This window comes from Hippocampus bargibanti, linkage group LG02 (genome assembly GCF_051943395.1).
Source record: "Hippocampus bargibanti isolate YZ-2025 linkage group LG02, ASM5194339v1, whole genome shotgun sequence".
Taxonomy (NCBI): Eukaryota; Metazoa; Chordata; class Actinopteri; order Syngnathiformes; family Syngnathidae; genus Hippocampus; species Hippocampus bargibanti.
In genome coordinates this window covers 9,309,573-9,327,500 of record NC_142735.1, presented here as the reverse complement: position 1 = coordinate 9,327,500, position 17,928 = coordinate 9,309,573, and the positions used below count along the sequence as shown (strand labels likewise).

The following is a 17,928-nucleotide window of genomic DNA, read 5'->3' as shown; positions in this document are numbered from 1 at the left end:
TCAGTATCCTTTGTTGACTTCACGGGGAGACGATCCGTCGCGGCATGAATAGTACACAATGATGCTGGACAGGAATGTTTAACTTATGTACGCGTGTGCATTCGTTGCCACTTTGCTGCACAAAGAAACAGCATTGGGGGAGGGGAATATTATTCTTGGGGAGTGAAAATGTATCTTGATGAATAATTCAAAGACTGCATCAATATTTTAGACCCTTTCTGAGCTTTATTGGAGCTCAGTAGGTTAGGCGATTGCCATGGTCCTGGCCCAGAAAGGATTTATTATATTACAAATGATCTGACTGTCAAATGCATTTTCTCACAGTCTATATTTGCATTGCTTATATTTTTTCTCTTGTCATGATTTGAACAATTTATGTACAGGGCGGGATGCATTGCCATTCACAAAATATTTATACTGCTTGTGTTTATTATCGACTTGAGTGCATTTCTAATTAGTTTCTCAAGGTCTCATTGAATGCATAAATTCAAAGGATCAATGGAAGTGCAAAGTCCATCCCGAGTGGTTGACTGTTATTTCCTTGAGCGATGGCGCCTTTTTTCTCAGACATTGTGGACATCAAGCCAGCCAACATGGAGGATCTGACAGAGGTGATCACAGCGGCTGAGTTTCACCCCCACCATTGTAACCTTTTTGTGTACAGCAGCAGCAAAGGCACCCTGCGCCTCTGTGACATGAGGGAGGCGGCGCTGTGCGACCGACACTCCAAATGTGAGAAACCTGCTGAGATGTCCTACTCGTGTCCTAAAAATGTCAGATAAAATAAAGGAGCTTGTTTAGGACAAATCAAATAACTTGAAGTTGCAGGCAGGAACTACAGTTTTGCTCTCGGGCTCCCTCTTCAGTTACGAATAGGCAGTTGTCGAAAAATAAATAAAAATAAATAAATGCATGCATGAAACACAAAGATAACTCAGACAACAGCAACTATTGTAGTATTTTATTCTAGTGAATGTTCATAGAAGCCCAATTTTCCATGTCACCTTTCAGGATAAAACTGATAAACGGCGTGAACATTTTTTTGTTTTTGAGCAAAATGTTCAAAGGCGTGGCACGGTACTCCAGTGGTTAGTAATCCGACTTCACAGTGTAGAGGTTGTGAGTTCAAACAGGAGCACCACATGGGGAATTCAGTCATTGTCTTTGTGGCTTGTTGTCACAATTTGTCTCAATTCAATCTCACTGTGACGCGGCACACATTGATCAAGTGTGACATGTTTGCCTCCCCTCTAGTGTTTGAGGAGCCAGAGGACCCAAGCGCTCGATCCTTCTTTTCCGAAATCATCTCCTCTGTGTCTGACGTCAAATTTAGCCACAGTGGGCGCTATCTGCTCACCAGGGACTACCTGACTGCCAAAGTGTGGGACCTCAACATGGAGAGCAAGCCCCTGGAGACCTACCAGGTGAGGCAATGGCCTGCTGTGGTCTTTTTTTTTCTCTTCATGAGTGACCTCAATGAACGAGGACGGACGGGATGGAATAAATGTCAAGGAACAAATCCCTGCACCGGGTTTATACCATTATTCTTTTTTGCTTTGTTTATGGCATTAACGTTGTCATTGAAGGTTAGAATCTAATTTCAAAACACTGCTCAATGCTTTCACAAAAATCATTAGGTAATGTCAAGAACATATACATGGGGATTGAATTACAAGGAGGTTCTCCATTTGTAGTAACAAGTTGCTGAGCCTGAATGTTCTAAAACATATTCTTTTCAATATCATTCTGTTATCTATCCATTTTTTGATCCGATTATCGTCACACTGAAATGATGCCTCATTACAAAAAAAATAACCCTCAACCTTTTTTTAACTAATTCACTGCTACACGATGTGCAAATATGTGTCCACTCCAGTGCCAGGGTTTTTGTCATTTTCACTCAAATTTCAGGACCCACAGAATATTGAGTTTTAGAACTACATAAACATTCAATACAGTTTAAGAAAAAAACATCGACTCTCTTCTTTCATCAGAAAAAGAAGTTATTTCGAGCTTACTTGGTTGTAAAGTTATTTACATTGAAAGTGGGGGTGGCTGTACAAAAGGTACATGCTGCCCCCTTGTGGGGTGAAAAACCATTGCCAGAGGTCTGACTGAAGCTTGAAACAACCCCCCCCCCCCCCCAACAAAAACCAAAACCCGAACAAATTCAGGAATGGTGCTCCACCTTATGCGGGAATGGCAATGAATATGTTAATGCATCGACAAATTGCTCCAAGGGGCACATGATGAAAATGAGGAGTTATTTCCAGTGTCATTGAATATAAACACGAAGAAGTGATACTTTACCCAATGCCTGACACCGAGATCTGGAAGAGGGGGGAGGGAAAGAGGAATGAGGGGTTGGCATGGAGAGAAAGTGAGAGGAAGACTTTTAGTATATGGCAGAACGATGGTCGCACTTTGTAACTATCGCAAGGTTACTTGAGGAAATAGAGGCAGAGTCCATTTAAACTGCCCCGCATCCATTAAGAAGAAAACAATGTACTTAAAATGGTGGAATTTGCATTCACAAGAATCTAATTTAATACCCAAAATAACACAGTAACCCCCACCATAGAAAGAGACTTTCCCCTTGATGAGGAGAATCACAACTGTCAGAATGAGAACGGAGGGGCTGAGTAGAGAAAAGTAGAAACAAAGCTGTACTGTATATATCAGCCCTTCAGAGCCAACATATAATGCTGAGACAGGCATGTCGCATGAACTCGCGGGAGCGAGGACATTGTACATGTGTGCACTCACATATGTCGATTATCATAGCCTTGGTGTGTGGTCATTGCTGGATGTTAATTGTGTTTTCCAATAAAATGTACTCCTGGTAGGTAATATTGCTAATGGGTGGGTGTTGTATCCTTAGCGATGCCTTCGGTGAGGTTTTGTCTTACAACTGTGAACAGTTAATGTGTTTCCTCTGTGTGTGTGTGTGTGTGTGTGTGTGTGCGTGTGTGTGTGCGTGTGTGTGTGTGTGTGTGTGTATGTGTGTGTGTGTGTGTGTCTTCCATTTCATCTTCTATTTTTAGTTTACTTGCAGTCAATAGCCAAGTGAAGCAGATTTGTGTCAGATTCATTTTCAATCTCTGTGCTCCTCTAGGTTCACGATTACCTCCGCAGCAAGTTGTGCTCCCTTTATGAAACCGACTGCATATTTGACAAGTTCGAGTGCGCCTGGAATGGCTCTGACAGGTCTGTCTTTATTACCCATCTGTATTTTTATATCACCATAGCCAAAGTGCATTCACTACTATTGTTTGAAAATTTCCCAACATGGCACTATGATAGAACGATGCACATCCTTAAACATCCGATGTCATTTTTTAATTTCTACTCTTTTGTATTTCTTTATTAGTATGAACGGTTAGTTGTAACTTCACATATCTGTAGTGTGAACTGTTACTTTAAATTCTGAGTTCAGTCTGAGATCAACTCAAAAGACCCATCACTCTACAAGTTGTGTCTTGCAATAGAACAGACTTGACTCTGTGCCCTCAACTTACTTTTTTTGCTGTGACTTCAGAGCAGAGTTTGAGATACATTCATAATATGTCACTGGAATAAGATTTGTCATAAATTAAAAAAAAAAAAGCTTTCATGAAAAATCAATGCAGGACCTTATCCCAAAGCATTTGCATGAAATTCATCCACATGAACCCACGGCCTCATCGCCACTAACTCTACAAGGATACTTTTTTGCTTATAACTGGGTCCCTCCCCCCCTCTCCTGTGTGTAGCGTGATCATGACAGGAGCCTACAACAACTTCTTCCGTATGTTTGACCGCAACACCAAGCGTGACGTGACCTTAGAAGCGTCTCGGGAGAGCAGCAAACCCCGAGCCGTGCTCAAGCCACGCAGGGTTTGTGCCGCCGGGGGCAAGCGGCGCAAAGACGACATCAGCGTGGACAGCCTGGACTTCACCAAGAAGATCCTGCACACGGCCTGGCACCCAACGGAAAACATCATCGCCATCGCTGCCACCAACAACTTGTACATTTTCCAGGACAAACTCAACTCGGAGATGCATTCGTGAGCGGCAGTCAAGATGCACCCATCTCAGAATGTACGCAATCCAACACTCACGCGAAGAAGCCTCAAGTGACCGGATGTGCATCCTATGTCACATACAAACACACTCACCTCATAATCAACCTTAGACAAGTGGAAGGACCTGAAATCAGGTTATGATGGCATTATGGAGTCTCTTTGGAATAGGAACCTCAGACTGGAGAGCTGTTTACATGTTGCTCTTGTTTTTCACTGCACCCTTGTGTATTTTTAGCCATGGACATACTGTAATCCAATTTAAACCCGTTCTGTAATGATAAATGGGTCATTGATGTTCCCAGTCATATGTTTAATTTAATATCCTCCATTTATGTTTTTGGCTATTCTTTGTAACGTATGACAATGACACAACGATGGTTATAATACGTCCCTCTTAATCCGAGATCTCTCCGGTTCAGGAGTCTCACGCGGCTTCAGGAGGAAGCAGGAGTGCGGTTTCACATGTGGATGCACACAATTATCTCCTCCACATGTTTGCAAATCTCACAGGTTCTGCTTCTTGTCTATGCTGCATTTTGCTCTACTTTAACACAAATAAAGGAAAAAAATATATTTTTTCCTTTTTCAAATCAGCAACTAAGCAAACATATACTGCATGTCACAACAGATATAGCCTACTATAGACTGACTTGGCTGCCTTCTTACCCATTTAGAACCAGCTGTACAAAAATGCTTACAGCACGAAGAAACTACTGTTGACCGAACTCTCTTTACCTTTGCGTCTGTGGATGCATGTTTACTGATGTTCGGTTCAAACTCTTACATTTTACCAGTTGGAATGAAGCTGTACGGGGATCCACGACTAAGGAAATCCAATACAAATGTTTCGGGTTATTGTTGTACTCGAAAAGAAAAGGGGCTCAATGGTGTCTGTATCAACCTTCGATTTGGAGACTTATGAGAATTTTGTTTCAAATTCATCAAGTGACTGTGGACTGAATGATTTACAAAATGATTGTCTCCAAAGTGACAGCAGAGAGATGCTACGTTTATCTCTTCAGCCTTCCTCGCTGATTACTTTGCTAATGTCAAGAATTGTTTATTTTTGGAGAACAATTTATTCTTTTATTTCACTTTTTGAATAATAAAAACAAATCCAATTTTCTCCATGTGCTGACCAAACTAATGTCAAATTGTCCTTATTTTTCTGCTCATGTGCGTTGACAAACCTGTCAAACAGGCAGGAATGAAAAATTCTGGGGAGGATTTGGGAATAAAGTTTTTGACAATTGCACCCATTGTTATCATAGACAGCCTTTGTTGCATTTATTCATGGCTAGCTGGAGTCAGTGAAATGACAGGCTTGGACCCCCACCTAGTGTTTTTACATAGTACTAGAGCAAACTAGTGTGAATATTTTTAAAATCCATTTATATTGATTAACCCATTCTCCATTATTAAGCACAAAATCCGAATGCAGTATTCTAAAATATACAAAACAGCTGCATTTTTCGTGAATTTAATAAATTCCAATCAAGGCTACTCATTTTTTGGTAAAGCTCATCATTTCTAAATTCACTCAATACAACACGATGAGTTCTTTTATGGGGCAGAAAGCGCTGCTGATCCCAATTCAGACATAATCATTTGGGGGGGGGGGGGGGGTAACATTGAACATCTTTGGTTCCTGCACAGCAGGCTTTTAAACAGACCGAAGGGGCAAGGCACAATAAATAATGGGAATATTTTTTGAAATGAAGAGGATCCCAGAAATGTTTAGTGCATATAAAATGCAATTTAGGCACGCTAACACAACTTGCTAGTATCAACCGTTTCATGAAAGTCACGCTGTGATAGTTACTCCCGTCATTTGACTCTGTCATAACTCTAAAAAGAAAGAAAAAACATCTTCAAAATGATGAAACCATGGGTCACCCTCGGTGACCCCAACGTTTTGGAGGCATCTTTTAGTGTTGACCTTTGAAAACACGCCCCAACTCACAAACACAAAAGAAGAATTAAAATTCACACAGAAGCTGAATCTTCCCGTTTGCGAGGAATGTGTGTATTCTCAGAATAGTAAAGTGTCCTTGAGAGTTTTGAAAGGTGCTTATAAATAAAATGTATTATTACTAATAGTTTGTCACAGAAGGCAAATGAATTAAGGATTAAGCAACACCTAGTTAGAGGAGGCCATACTACGCTGTCACCTCCGTGACAGCATCGGTTTCAACGTCAGAGACTTGGTGTAGTCGTGCGGTCAGGAAAGGGTTGAAGAAAAAGTCAAAGCCAAATTGCAGGGCGCTTTGGGCCGTGCGCCTCCAGTCGTGTTCGATCTTGTACTGCCTCCGGCTGGACAAGCGGGCATTGCCGCACGACAAGCAGTGAATGGCTTTGAGCTCGAAAACGGGCCATTTGGAGCCCAGACGTCCCTCCAGGATGGTGCTGAACTCCACCAGGCTTCCTGTGTTCAAGTGCAGCAACACTGACTTGAACTCGTTGCTGGCGTGCAGGACAATGTCCTTGGTGGCGTCTTCGTCCTGCACGATGGGCCCGTCCTTGGTCTTCCTCTCTAGCGGCATGCCCATGGTGACTTCGAACTTGTAGCGGTCAAAGCGCTTCACGTGGCATTCGTGCTTGGCAAGTTGTTTGAGCTTACAGAGGGGGTCTTGGAGCGGCGAGGCCAGGAAAGGGTGAGGCCCCACCGGCGGGTCTTGCGTCTTGTCACACGCAGGATACGGCTGACCATACAGACAACGTATCCAATTGCCCACCAAGACGGGAAGCAGGTTGATGACCGACTGAGCCCCGTTCTCGATGTCCGTCACTCGCACGTATTTGAAGCGGCCCGTCCAGGTGACCCTGTGGCCTTCGAGGTGGGAGCAGAGGATCTGAGTTTGGGCCATGTTGGACTCCTTCCACGCCGATGGGCCGCACATGTTGCTGTACTCCGGCCACGTGAGGGTGGAGTTGTACACCTTCATGCCTTCTGACCTGTACACGTACATCCAGCAGAAGAGCAACACGGCGCTGAGCCACACCAGAATGAGTTTGACGATGCTGCTCCTGGACAGCGAACGAAACAACATAATGGGGTCCAGGCTGAAGCGGGTCCAAAGCCTCAGAACGACCGGCACGAAGCACACGGTCAGCGTGACGGCCATCTTGGTGAGCTCCAAGGCGACGAACCACTGCAGGAGCTGGATGACAAGCATCGCGGCCAGGCCCAGGGAGAGAACGGGCAGCGCGAAAAGGAAGAGGAAGTAGCCGGCACAAGTCCGTATTAGGCCGATGGCGGAGGCGTTATTGAGCAACACCAAGCAGAGCTCGCACCACGTGAAGCAAACCAGATATGGCACCAGGCACAGGTAAGTCCCCTTGAAGCCTCTCAGCTGGGCCATGCGGAACAGGAGGTAAACCAGGTGGCCGTACAGGGCGCAGGGCACACCCACGTTCAACGCCACAATGTCACCCAGAGGCACCGAGATGAAGGTTTTCCCAAAGATCCTGAGCACCCACAGGGAGTCCGGCAGGAGGTAAGCCAGGGAGCAGGCGCCCGAGAGGACTTCCGTGAGCAGCGCCTTGCGAGCAAACAACTTGGCCGAGGCATGCAGGCTGAGGAAGGCGGTGACGGTGAAGAAGAGGGCCACTGCCGCCAGTTCGGAGCACGGGATCCAGGACTTGTCAGCCACCGGAAAGGAGAATACCACAAAGACCACCGACAGCAAGAAGTACCTGAGGTCAAAACAAATATTTTTGTCTCAATCTTTTGGGGTAAAATGTCTGAAGATCCCAAATGAAGGATTAAGCTTTGCCGCCTGCTCAACATTTTAGCCCCAAATTACAAAATATTTGCGACAAACGAGGTTGATTCAAAAGCAAATGGCTGTGTCATGCAGAGGTCAGGTTTTGCAGGGATGCATTTGGGAAATTAAAAAAAGTGGTCAGTTAACATCTCCCTTGTGTCTGAAAAGGGGGTCAAATTCTAAAATTGATGAGGCCGATTTAACGACAAAACTGTTTGAAATAATCCATTGGAGCATTGGAGCATGATATTTTTCTCATACAGTGAGACCTCAACTTACTAACACCTTAACTTACAAACTTTTCGTCTTACAAATTTATGAAAATTATAATAAGCACTATTTTCATAATACACATCCACTGGCGGAGTGATCTTCGGCGGAAGCACACGACCGAACAGCACCAGAGGTTAAGTTACCAACAGTCCTGATGGAAGGTGACTCTCCTTCCATAAGCCATCAACGACCATCAAAAAGGTAAATAAAACTTTATTTTACAGCACACTTTATTTCTTTAATTACAGTCCTCATGTAATGTGCCTCTCTTTCCAAACAGCAATTCCCTTTGACCTTCGACCTCCAACGCCATTCCATCAAGCCATAAATGACCATCACAAATGTAAATAAAGTGACTTTTTGATACAATTCATTGTATTTCTTTCATTACAATACAATAGCACATTTATTATACATAGAATAAGGTATGGTGTGTGTAGTTTTAAGGCTTATTTAGTTGAAAAGTATATTTTATGGCAACCCGGGAACTGATTATTCCCATTTTAATGGTTTCCGATGGGAAGATTTTTTTTGAGATACACACTTTTCGCCATACACACTGTCTGGGAACCAATTAAGTTCGTAAGTTGAGGTCTCACTGTATCACAATTTTCATTCATGTAAGTCAAAGAATGTATTCATACAGAAAATAAACAAACATTTTCAAATTTCTTTAGTTACTACACAATCAATCCTGTGCTATTTTGATATTCTACGGTATTACAGAGAGGACAAAGACAACAGACTTAGCACAATATTTCTTACTAGTGTCTCCTTAAACAAATTTCTTTGCTGAAAAGATTTCCAATGTGCTGCGACAGCCCTCAAATCATTCGAATCATGAAAAGTAGTTTGCTGCAACGAATTGTCACGAACCTCCGGAGACTTATTTGATTGTTTCTTTAAAAAATGAGAATCTGCTTGTTTGCTGCCTGTTTTTAATGTCTTTTAGAGTTTTACAGTTAAACACTGCAATGCACAATGTGTAAATGAATACAGGTAACATCCGACTTACAACCGAGTTCCATTCCGACCAAACGGTCATAAGTCAAAATGGCCGTAAATCGAAATCCATTCAAAATGTTGAGACTCGGATGCTAAATTACTCGCAAACTACCCCCTTTGGTGCCATCACACGATCGATTGCTGTGCGAGAGTGAGATGCTGGCTGGCTAAAATTGTTGTGCGCATTGCCGGCCTGCTAGCGCGTTGCGGTGCCAGGCGTAGAATTAAAATTTTTAAAATGGGGTCTGGAGGTCGTGGTCGTAAGTCAAGCTGGTCGTAAGTCGGATGTTACCTGTATTCTATTAGCTCTTTCGGCAGTTTACGGCAGATGACGGAAAAGCCCGAGATATCCTCGACCACGACTTTGGAATGAACCGAAACAAATTCAAGGTGATTATGTCTGGATAATCCGTAAAGCAAGATGGCAGACGACCTCAGTTAAAACCTCTGAAGGAAAACAAACACTTTTCAATTGCTGTTTCACTAAATTTGTTTTGTTGGCTATTTTAACAGAAGTATGTCATTTATGGCGCAGATCATGTAGCAATATGCGCTAATCGTAATAGATTTGCGCCGGTGCTGCCGCAGTGGAGTTACAAAGTTGCGGCAGTGGCGGTCAAAATGTGTAAATGGCGCAAGGGCCCAGATCCATTCCTGGTTTTGTACCAAGACCGACCAATGAATGAAAAGTCCGTAACAATTTTGAGCCCACCCCCCAAAAAGTTGCCCAAAACTAATCAAGCACCAATTCCAGAATTGAAATAAGCCGTCCTTACAGATAGGGCTCCAAGTGCGTCAGTCCAAAATTGGTCTCGGCTTGCTCCATATCGAGACCAGGCTCAAAGTGAGACAGCAGGTCGGTTAGGGCCCGAAAGTTGTCCCAGGCTTTGGAGTTCTATCGGAGTCAACACAAAATAAATATTGAAAGATGTGCGCCGATGACCCTCCTCACATCGCAGGCAAATAAGAAAATGGTGGTCTGACCTGGAATACACGCAGCGTACAAATAATCATGGAGAAGAAGGAGAGGTAAAAAACCAGTAAAGGAATGAGGAATATGAAGAACTCGATGGTGAGGTTGGAGATGATGAAGAAGAAAACAAGCGCATTGACGTGGTGCGTGGGGATGAGGGCGCTGAGCCACTGCATCCCCGCCCGTGACGCCCAGTCGATGAGGTGCTCCTTGATCTCCAGCAGAGCGTGAAGCGGGAACTTCAGCAGCTGGTGTCAAGACAAATGGACAAGCTGAAACACCGCCATGAAGAACCTTCCCGCCCGTGACTGTTTCACTTCTACCTTTTGGTGTAGCGGCAACTCATCTGGATTCTTCACCACTATGTCGTCGTCATCTTCGTCGCTGCCTGATACGGCTGCCATGGCGGGAGGTGGTGAGATTCCCTGGGCGTACTTCTTTGTCATCTCCACAAATTCATCCATCCCGACATGGGTGATGGCTACAACGTGGCACAAAATGTAGCCCATTTATTTATAATGTTCATAATTTCACATTTAATATGACGATAGGATTTCATTCTGTGGTTTCAGAGGATCTTGAATAATCAGATTGGTGATACTACTTACACTCACTGGTCACCATAGTCTGCAGAACTCTTCTCTGTTTCTTTGCAGAGCTGTTTAGAGGGCCGTGCGAGACAAGTTTGTCTGGAAATGTAGGAAAATTGCATATTTTTTCGCAGTATTCATGTTGCTTTTGTTCAAAACGGTGAGAAAAACACTGGGTTTGTTTGAATCTCAGCCTAGAAATTAAGTTGACCTCTTAAGTAGGGCGATTCGGAAAAATAATGGTACTATAAGTTTGTGTCTCACAATTTTGTGACGACAATTAAAAATTGACCTATTTTGTCAATTTCAAATGTCATGTGTGATAAATTGAGATTTTGCAATGTTTGTTGTTACTCTTTTTTATCATAAGTTAGACAATAATTCAACAAACTATTGTCCTCCTAATTTTTAGCCATGTTGCTTGTTCTGTAGCCACAAGGGGACACAAGCCAGTGTCTTATTGTGCTGAGTTACCAGGTGCATGTGTTGCTTGTGTTTGTTAAAATAGTATGTGGGAATATAACCTTGAAAAGAATTAGTGCATATTAAATCACAACATGGAAATTAATATGAAAAACAGTTTTTTTATGTATTTCAGTTTGAGTTGTTAACAGACTACACATTGTAACTTGCAGCCTTTCAAGTGTTCATTGACAGTTTCACAAAATTCTACAAAACAAAGTGTGGCAGAAACACAAAGTCAGTAAATCATAAATCAGTTTACTCCAGTCCGCTTCTTTTCCTTTTGGTTTTTCCCTTCAGGGATCGCCACAGCGAATCAGCGTCCTCCATCTTCAGAGGTTTGATTTGCATGTTTGATTTGGCCAAGTTTTTATGTCGGATGCCCTTCCCGACACAACCCTCTGTATTTATCCGGGCCTACAGTAATGCATACAAATCAGTGGGTTTCATAACTTTAACTTTTCATGAGCCTGTGTGTGCCAGACGTTGCCAGTAAGTAACCCAAAGCATCATACCTTGATCTGTATAAACGTGTTCGACATTCTCCAGCATCTCCGAAACAGCTACCAACCGCTTCTTCTCTGGGTTGAGCTTCCAGTACATGAGCAGAGCGGCTTTACGAACTCCCCTCTCAAAACGGGTTTCCATGCACAGCTTTTTCACCTCCTCGTAGTTCTCAAGAGTTATGCCTGCAACACAGGACGTAACACCACACATGTCAGGATGTTGCTAAATGAATACTGGGAGGCAAAGGACATTTGTGTTACCTTGCCTGGAGGCTAAGCATTGATACAGCAGCTTCACAGCATCCCTGCGACCTTGTTTAGCGGCCTGGATCAGCCAGGTGACCGCAGTGCAGTGGTTGAGTTCCTCATCTCTTTCTCGGGCCAGAGCCAGGAAGTAGCGGCCCATCTGGAGGGACATATGACACAAGGGCACTTAAGCTGTCCCACGATCAGAACTTTCTCATGAATATGTCCCTGGAACGGGAAGTTCACCATCTGGTTGACACTGACCTTCGCCTGCGCTTTAGCGTCACCGGACTTTGCTTTCTCAGCGACATCCTCAAGACTGACCTCTTCCTCTGGCTCTTCTTAAATGAGACAGAGAGAACAGTTTCAGCCCCCCCAAAAAAATCGAAAAAAGAAAAAAAAAAACGTTCTCTCTTTCTTTGTGTGTGTGCATGGGCACCCCCCCCTCCCCTACACACACACACACACACACACACACACACACACACACACACACACACACACATGATGCAACTTTGCCCATTTGCTGAATAAAGGCTTTATGGGCCCTGGAACGGGTATATGAATATGCACTTTAGACTTGTATAAATTGAGATTATTAAGCAATGTGAAGCCTACAGAAATGAAATGGACAAAGACTATATTTATAGAACACCTGTTTCAGGCATGGTAGAAAATGTAGCTGATGTTTCGGCAGTGGGTGAGGAAGCAGCATTGAGCTGCGCTCTCCCCAGCTGAGAAGGGCTCCTGACGGGCGAGCAGTGCACTGAAGCGGTTGCCGTGGGGAAAGAAGAGGAGCGGGAATAAGCATGAGGCGCAGTCTGAGAGGATGCCGTCGAATCGGTTGGCAGCAGCTTGATGGGATGGGTATGCACGGTGACTTTTGGAGAAAATTTTGGTGTGGGAGGGTCTGTCCACCCAGCAGTGGCAGGTAAACTGCTGGCCGATGGGCTGCCTGATGGTGATGTGTCCATACCTAAAAAGAACATAAAAAGGGAGTCCGTCTGTGTAAGCTCTCAGTCGTACAGGAGTGGTCCATCAATGAGAAGGTTTCTTCAGCCGTCATCTGTACTTTTTTGAAGGTGTCGGACGTTTCGCCTCCTATCCAAGAGGCTCCGTCAGCGAATAGTTCCTTTTAGCAATACAGTGATACCTTGGCTTACGAACTTAATTGGTTCCCAGACAGAATGTGTAAGGTGAAAAGTGCGTATCCCAAAATTAATTTCCCATAGGAAACCATTAAAATGAGAATAATCCGTTCCCAGGTCCCCATAAAACATAATTTTCTACTTTCTAATTTTCTAAGCCTTAAAACTACACAAAGTTTACCTTATTTTATGTATAATAAATGTGCTATGGTATTATAATTAAAGAAATACACTGTACTATATAATAAAGTTTTTTTTATTTACCTTTGTGAGGGTCGTTGATGGCTTGATGGAATGGAGTGGCTGGTTTCATCAGCATTAAACACTCTATGAGAAACATAACCTTCTTCTTTCACCATCTTGAGGGATGCCGCCTTGTCGGTGCTTTCTCTGTGATAATTTTATCTAGTTCCTCATCAATTGTGTTCTGTTCAGCTGGGTTGATAGCTTTTTGCATCAAGTGTAAAGATGGCTTGCGCGGGTTGTTTGTGGAGCCTGATTGATGGGATATTTTAACCTTGCAGTCTACACTCTGCCTTTGAACTATCAAAGTTGAAACGAGTCAAATTGTCAATGTTTTCTATCCATTTTCTCACTCTCCCACTGTCATCTGTCTGTCTCTAATGTTTAAACCACCTCCCCTCACTGCTGCGTTCTTGACCAATCACGTGGCTTTAACCGAAGACTGGGGGCGGGGAATAGAGGACAAAAACAGTCGGCTGCCATTTTGTTTTTAGAAGAACGAACGACACGTCACTAATTGAGGCAGCTCCGTGTACGAAAAAAGTTCGGATGCCAAGGTAAACCGAGGTATCACTGTAATTTTATTTCCTATAGACAGTGTTTGAAATAACGTCTGCCCGGATGCCCGAGGCGTGTAACTTTTAAACGCAAATTAAGTAAGGGAGCATTAGTATCGCGCAGGCAACTTTATGGCCGGGCAGGCAACTTTTCAGAGTTGTCTGCCCTGGTGTCCGCCAACTTTTTGTCATGAGTTTCAGACACTGCTATAGAACAATTTAAAAAAGAGAGGCAGGTGCGTAGTTTGCATATTCCGTGTCGAGGGGTTATTCAGGATATTCCATGTGAAAATATTGCATTGCTTAATTGAACACTCAAAATTGTCCAGCGGTATAAATGTGCGTGTGAACAGTTGTTTGGAACCACTTGTCCAGGGCGAACCACAACTATTACCGGAAGTCACTCGGAACAGCTCACAAGTGCCATAGAAAATGAATGGAAATTCGATTTATCTCTCATCTCAAAGCCATAGATTACACACTTGGTGGTCTTTCCACATTTCATTTGATATTCCTCATGGGTCTTATCACAATTAAACGTTTACAATCCTGTCTTCCCACACACCCGGAACAGCTCACAAGTGCCATAGAAAATGAATGGAAATTCGATTTATCTCTCATCTCAAAGCCATAGATTACACACTTGGTGGTCTTTCCACATTTCATTTGATATTCCTCATGGGTCTTATCACAATTAAACGTTTACAATCCTGTCTTCCCATGAGAATTGAAAAACTAATTCGAGCAACATGACAAATGGTTTTCCATTCCGTTTAAATTGGTCAATAGTGTTTATATGTATTTTGCTTTCGGCTAAGTGTTCCAACGAGCATTCATTTGCCGCAGCCAAATCGGCCACGTATTGCATCACAAGGACCCTGTTCCATTCTATGCTGTCTTCATCATGCGATTAACTGGTATGCTAAATCGAGAAAGTGACAAACATCAAAGTACCTCTTAGGGAACCCTGCTTTGTCCTTTCGGAAATTCCCCCTCGTAGCTGTAAACAATCTCGATTTAAATTGGCTGGACCGCGGAACTGTCCAACGGTAGTCTCTTTTCAAATTATTATTTGGAGCAAATCGAAGAAACGTGAAATATGAAACATGTAATTAGAGGTTAACTGGATCGTTGCTACTGCTACTGTATTTCTGCAGAATGTCGCAACAACTGTATATTCGGCTCACCTTTATAAAAGAAACAGCGTGAGAAATGTTCCTCTTAGTCACACAATGTCGGGAATCATCTCATCTTGTCGACGACGAAGAACCGCTATCAATGAAGAGTTCAATCTGTTGTCATAAACCAAACAGATCACACTCAGGTCGAACAGCTGTTTCCGCTCTCAAGCGAACAATTCTCTCTTTCCATTGGACTGTCGTGGAACTCTGTGGACGCGTCAATGGCTTTTAATTGGCTGAGAAACCAGAAGTTGACAATTTGCTTCTCAGGCAAAAGCAATTGATCGTAGATTTAAAAGGAAAACGGTTTTACGCATGTTGTTCTCTACCATTTTTTTTAAATTTATGTATGTTAATATTGGAAAAACAACAATACCACAAGTGTAAATAATGCCAATGTTGTGTTGAACACTTTTTTTTTGTTTTTTGTTTTGGTAAATTATCATCAAGTTACTACAAAACGTCTCGCCAGAGGGAGGCAGCATTGTTTTCATCCAAACATGCATTCACAATTATCTCTCATTGAGAAATAAAAACTGTAGCACACACACACACACACACACACACACACACACACACACACACACACACACACACACACACACACACACACACACACACACACACACACACATTCAGACACGTGCACGCACACACACATACACGCGCACGCACACACTCGTACACGCTCACGCTCACGCACGCACACACCCACACACACGCGCGCACACACACGCACGCGTACACGCACACACACGCACGCACACAAACGTACACGTGCACACAGATGCACACACGCACAAGAGACACTGTATGCATTTTCTCAAACCCCTCATTACAGTAACTTGAACTGTTTTTTAAATTGTTTCAGGCATAACACCCCTCCAAATGGAAACAGTAACTCAAATGTGGCTCACGACAAAAAAAATCGTTTGTAGTTAGTTACCTTTGACAGAGACTAACGAAGAGAACATTGTTGACAGAGACATGAGACAGAATCAGTATCAGATAGCCTTTAATCGTCCCACAAATGGGGAAATTTGCAAAATCATACAAATATTAAAATTCCCAAAACGTGTCAAGAGTTGACTTGAAGCTGCCATGAGACAGTTATGTAACTGTATCCTTGATGAGTGAAAAAGCACAATTCAGTTGAGATGACAGAGGCCTTGTTGTCTTTGTGCTGTCTCACACAACGAATTTGACGATCTATCTTTGGACTCATATGCTCTCCTTGAAATTATTTAAAATTGTGTATACTTTTAAGAATAATCCCATTCATAATACTTGAGTGCAAATGGGATTATCCTCAAATATTGTGAATGGGATTAGGCAAATGTTGCTCAGTCCCTCAAATGTGGAGTTCATATGTTCTTTATAATTGTGTGGGTTTCGTCCAGCTACTTCCCATACCCCAAAAACATGCATGTTGGGGTTTGAACACTAATTGTTTATACAGTAGATGCTCTGCGATTGATTGGCGACCAGTCAATTCTCTCATCCAAAATCTGATGATATTGGCTCCATTTTACCTGAGGATCAGCTCTGGAGAAAATGCATGGATAGGTGTGTCATTGTCAATGCATGTTATTGTATTGTTTAGTTTGAGATTTGTTTGTCCTTTGTTGCTTTGTTTTTGAAAAGTCATTATAGATTGATTTTTCCACTGTCAATTGACAAGCCATGAGCACTGGAATGAAATGCTTGCAATAACTGCAAACTGTGAAATGATGATGTCTTTACATCTGTCCAAATGATACGTGAAATGAAATATAAGGAAGTCTATTGTGACAGTTCTTTGTTGTTTTTTTCTCAAATTTATTTAACAAATGCAATGGCATTCACGGGAAACAGATTGGAGGAGGTCTGTATCCATGGAAACCAGGGCTGTGTGAATATAGATATATGTACTGTACAGCACTTGAGATGCGTGCATCACTATGGGAAATCAATGTATTTTCTGAAACACATGGGAAGTTGGGGTTAGCACAAGGTATTTTTGTTCCTATACAATTTTCAGTAATGTGTGTTCTAATTTCACGAAAAGTACGCAGCACTGAAGAACAAGTGGTGCATCTCTCTTCAGCCCGTTTTCTACTGACGGTTACATGAGGTTGTCAGACAGCTTTGTTTCCATCGTGTTTTCGGAAATGGGCATGGAACACTCCACTCAACATTTCAGAGACTCCTAGTTGTGAGTCATACACAGGATAATTATCCTCAGCTGTACAAGGATGTGCGCCTAAGAACATTGCCTCTTTTGTTTTTTCCTGAATGTTTTTTTTTAAGTTTCGAGTGTGAATGTTTTTAACTCCATTATGCTCTTTAGATGACAGTATAGATTCTATACTATAGAATCTATACTATACCATAGATCCTAATACATTCCTCAGTTGATTTCCTAGTCCCTTCTGAATACCAAATGTCATTATAGGCTACTTTTAATCTGCCAGACGTCATGAATAAGCTTATTATGGGCAGCTCTTATGGAAACAGTCCTCACATTTTAAGGAGCTGGAAAATTGGCCTACCGACATTATTCAAAAGAGAGACTTCATTTTTTTTGTTTGCTCAAGGCCATCAATTTGATATTTGAACCTTTTTGCACATTTTGTTACTCTTTATTTGAGGCGTGTGACACTTATGACTCATAAAATGCCACTAAGGAGTTTGCAGGGGCAAACAGGGTTGTCAGAGATACGAAATACCAGGAAACCATTAAAATACCCAAGGGAAAACAATCAACCGAGTTACTCATGATCGTTCTGACACACATTTGCTGTCTGAGTCAATACTTCATTAAAACAAACATTTTTCTGCTTTACACCTCAGTGATTTTCACTTCAGGCCGTCACGTGGGTTGACCTCAGTAAACAGTATATCTAAACACAGGGATGCTAAACACTCCAAAAT

General features: G+C 42.6%; 2 protein-coding genes across 3 annotated transcripts in view; one reads left to right on the top strand and one right to left on the bottom strand.

Moving 5' to 3' along the window:
• The window catches only part of LOC148901469 (serine/threonine-protein phosphatase 2A 55 kDa regulatory subunit B gamma isoform), an 18,238-nt gene extending 12,844 nt beyond the window's left edge, over positions 1–5,394 (top strand). For both annotated transcript variants that reach the window (XM_088987577.1, XM_088987568.1), the window contains 5 exons: positions 1–3; positions 568–732; positions 1,255–1,424; positions 3,116–3,207; positions 3,753–5,394. The exon at positions 1–3 is cut by the window's left edge and continues 175 nt beyond it. In XM_088987577.1, the coding sequence (XP_088843703.1) occupies positions 1–3; positions 568–732; positions 1,255–1,424; positions 3,116–3,207; positions 3,753–4,050 (728 nt within the window). In that variant the 3' untranslated portion in view covers positions 4,051–5,394. The remainder of the gene's footprint in view (positions 4–567; positions 733–1,254; positions 1,425–3,115; positions 3,208–3,752) is intronic.
• A 136-nt stretch (positions 5,395–5,530) lies between these two features.
• wfs1b (Wolfram syndrome 1b (wolframin)) lies at positions 5,531–15,169 on the bottom strand. Its single transcript, XM_088987556.1, has 10 exons — positions 15,022–15,169; positions 12,542–12,862; positions 12,151–12,227; positions 11,902–12,046; positions 11,650–11,823; positions 10,691–10,771; positions 10,406–10,563; positions 10,094–10,330; positions 9,886–10,004; positions 5,531–7,760 (listed from the first exon to the last, which is right to left on the bottom strand). The coding sequence occupies exons 2-10, from the start codon at positions 12,858–12,860 to the stop codon at positions 6,224–6,226; spliced, it is 2,847 nt and encodes a 948-aa protein (XP_088843682.1). The 5' UTR covers positions 12,861–12,862; positions 15,022–15,169; the 3' UTR covers positions 5,531–6,223.
• Between the last annotated feature and the right edge of the window lie 2,759 nt (positions 15,170–17,928).

Bases quoted from the DNA above. Each gene is read 5' to 3' on its own strand.
- wfs1b (XM_088987556.1), bottom strand. From the start codon at position 12,860: ATGGACACATCACCATCAGGCAGCCCATCGGCCAGCAGTTTACCTGCC. The intron at 10,564-10,690 runs GTAAGTAGTATC...GCCACGTTGTAG, and splicing joins GACTATGGTGACCAGTGAGT to CCATCACCCATGTCGGGATG. The intron at 10,005-10,093 runs GTCAGACCACCA...TGACTCCGATAG, and splicing joins GTACGCTGCGTGTATTCCAG to AACTCCAAAGCCTGGGACAA.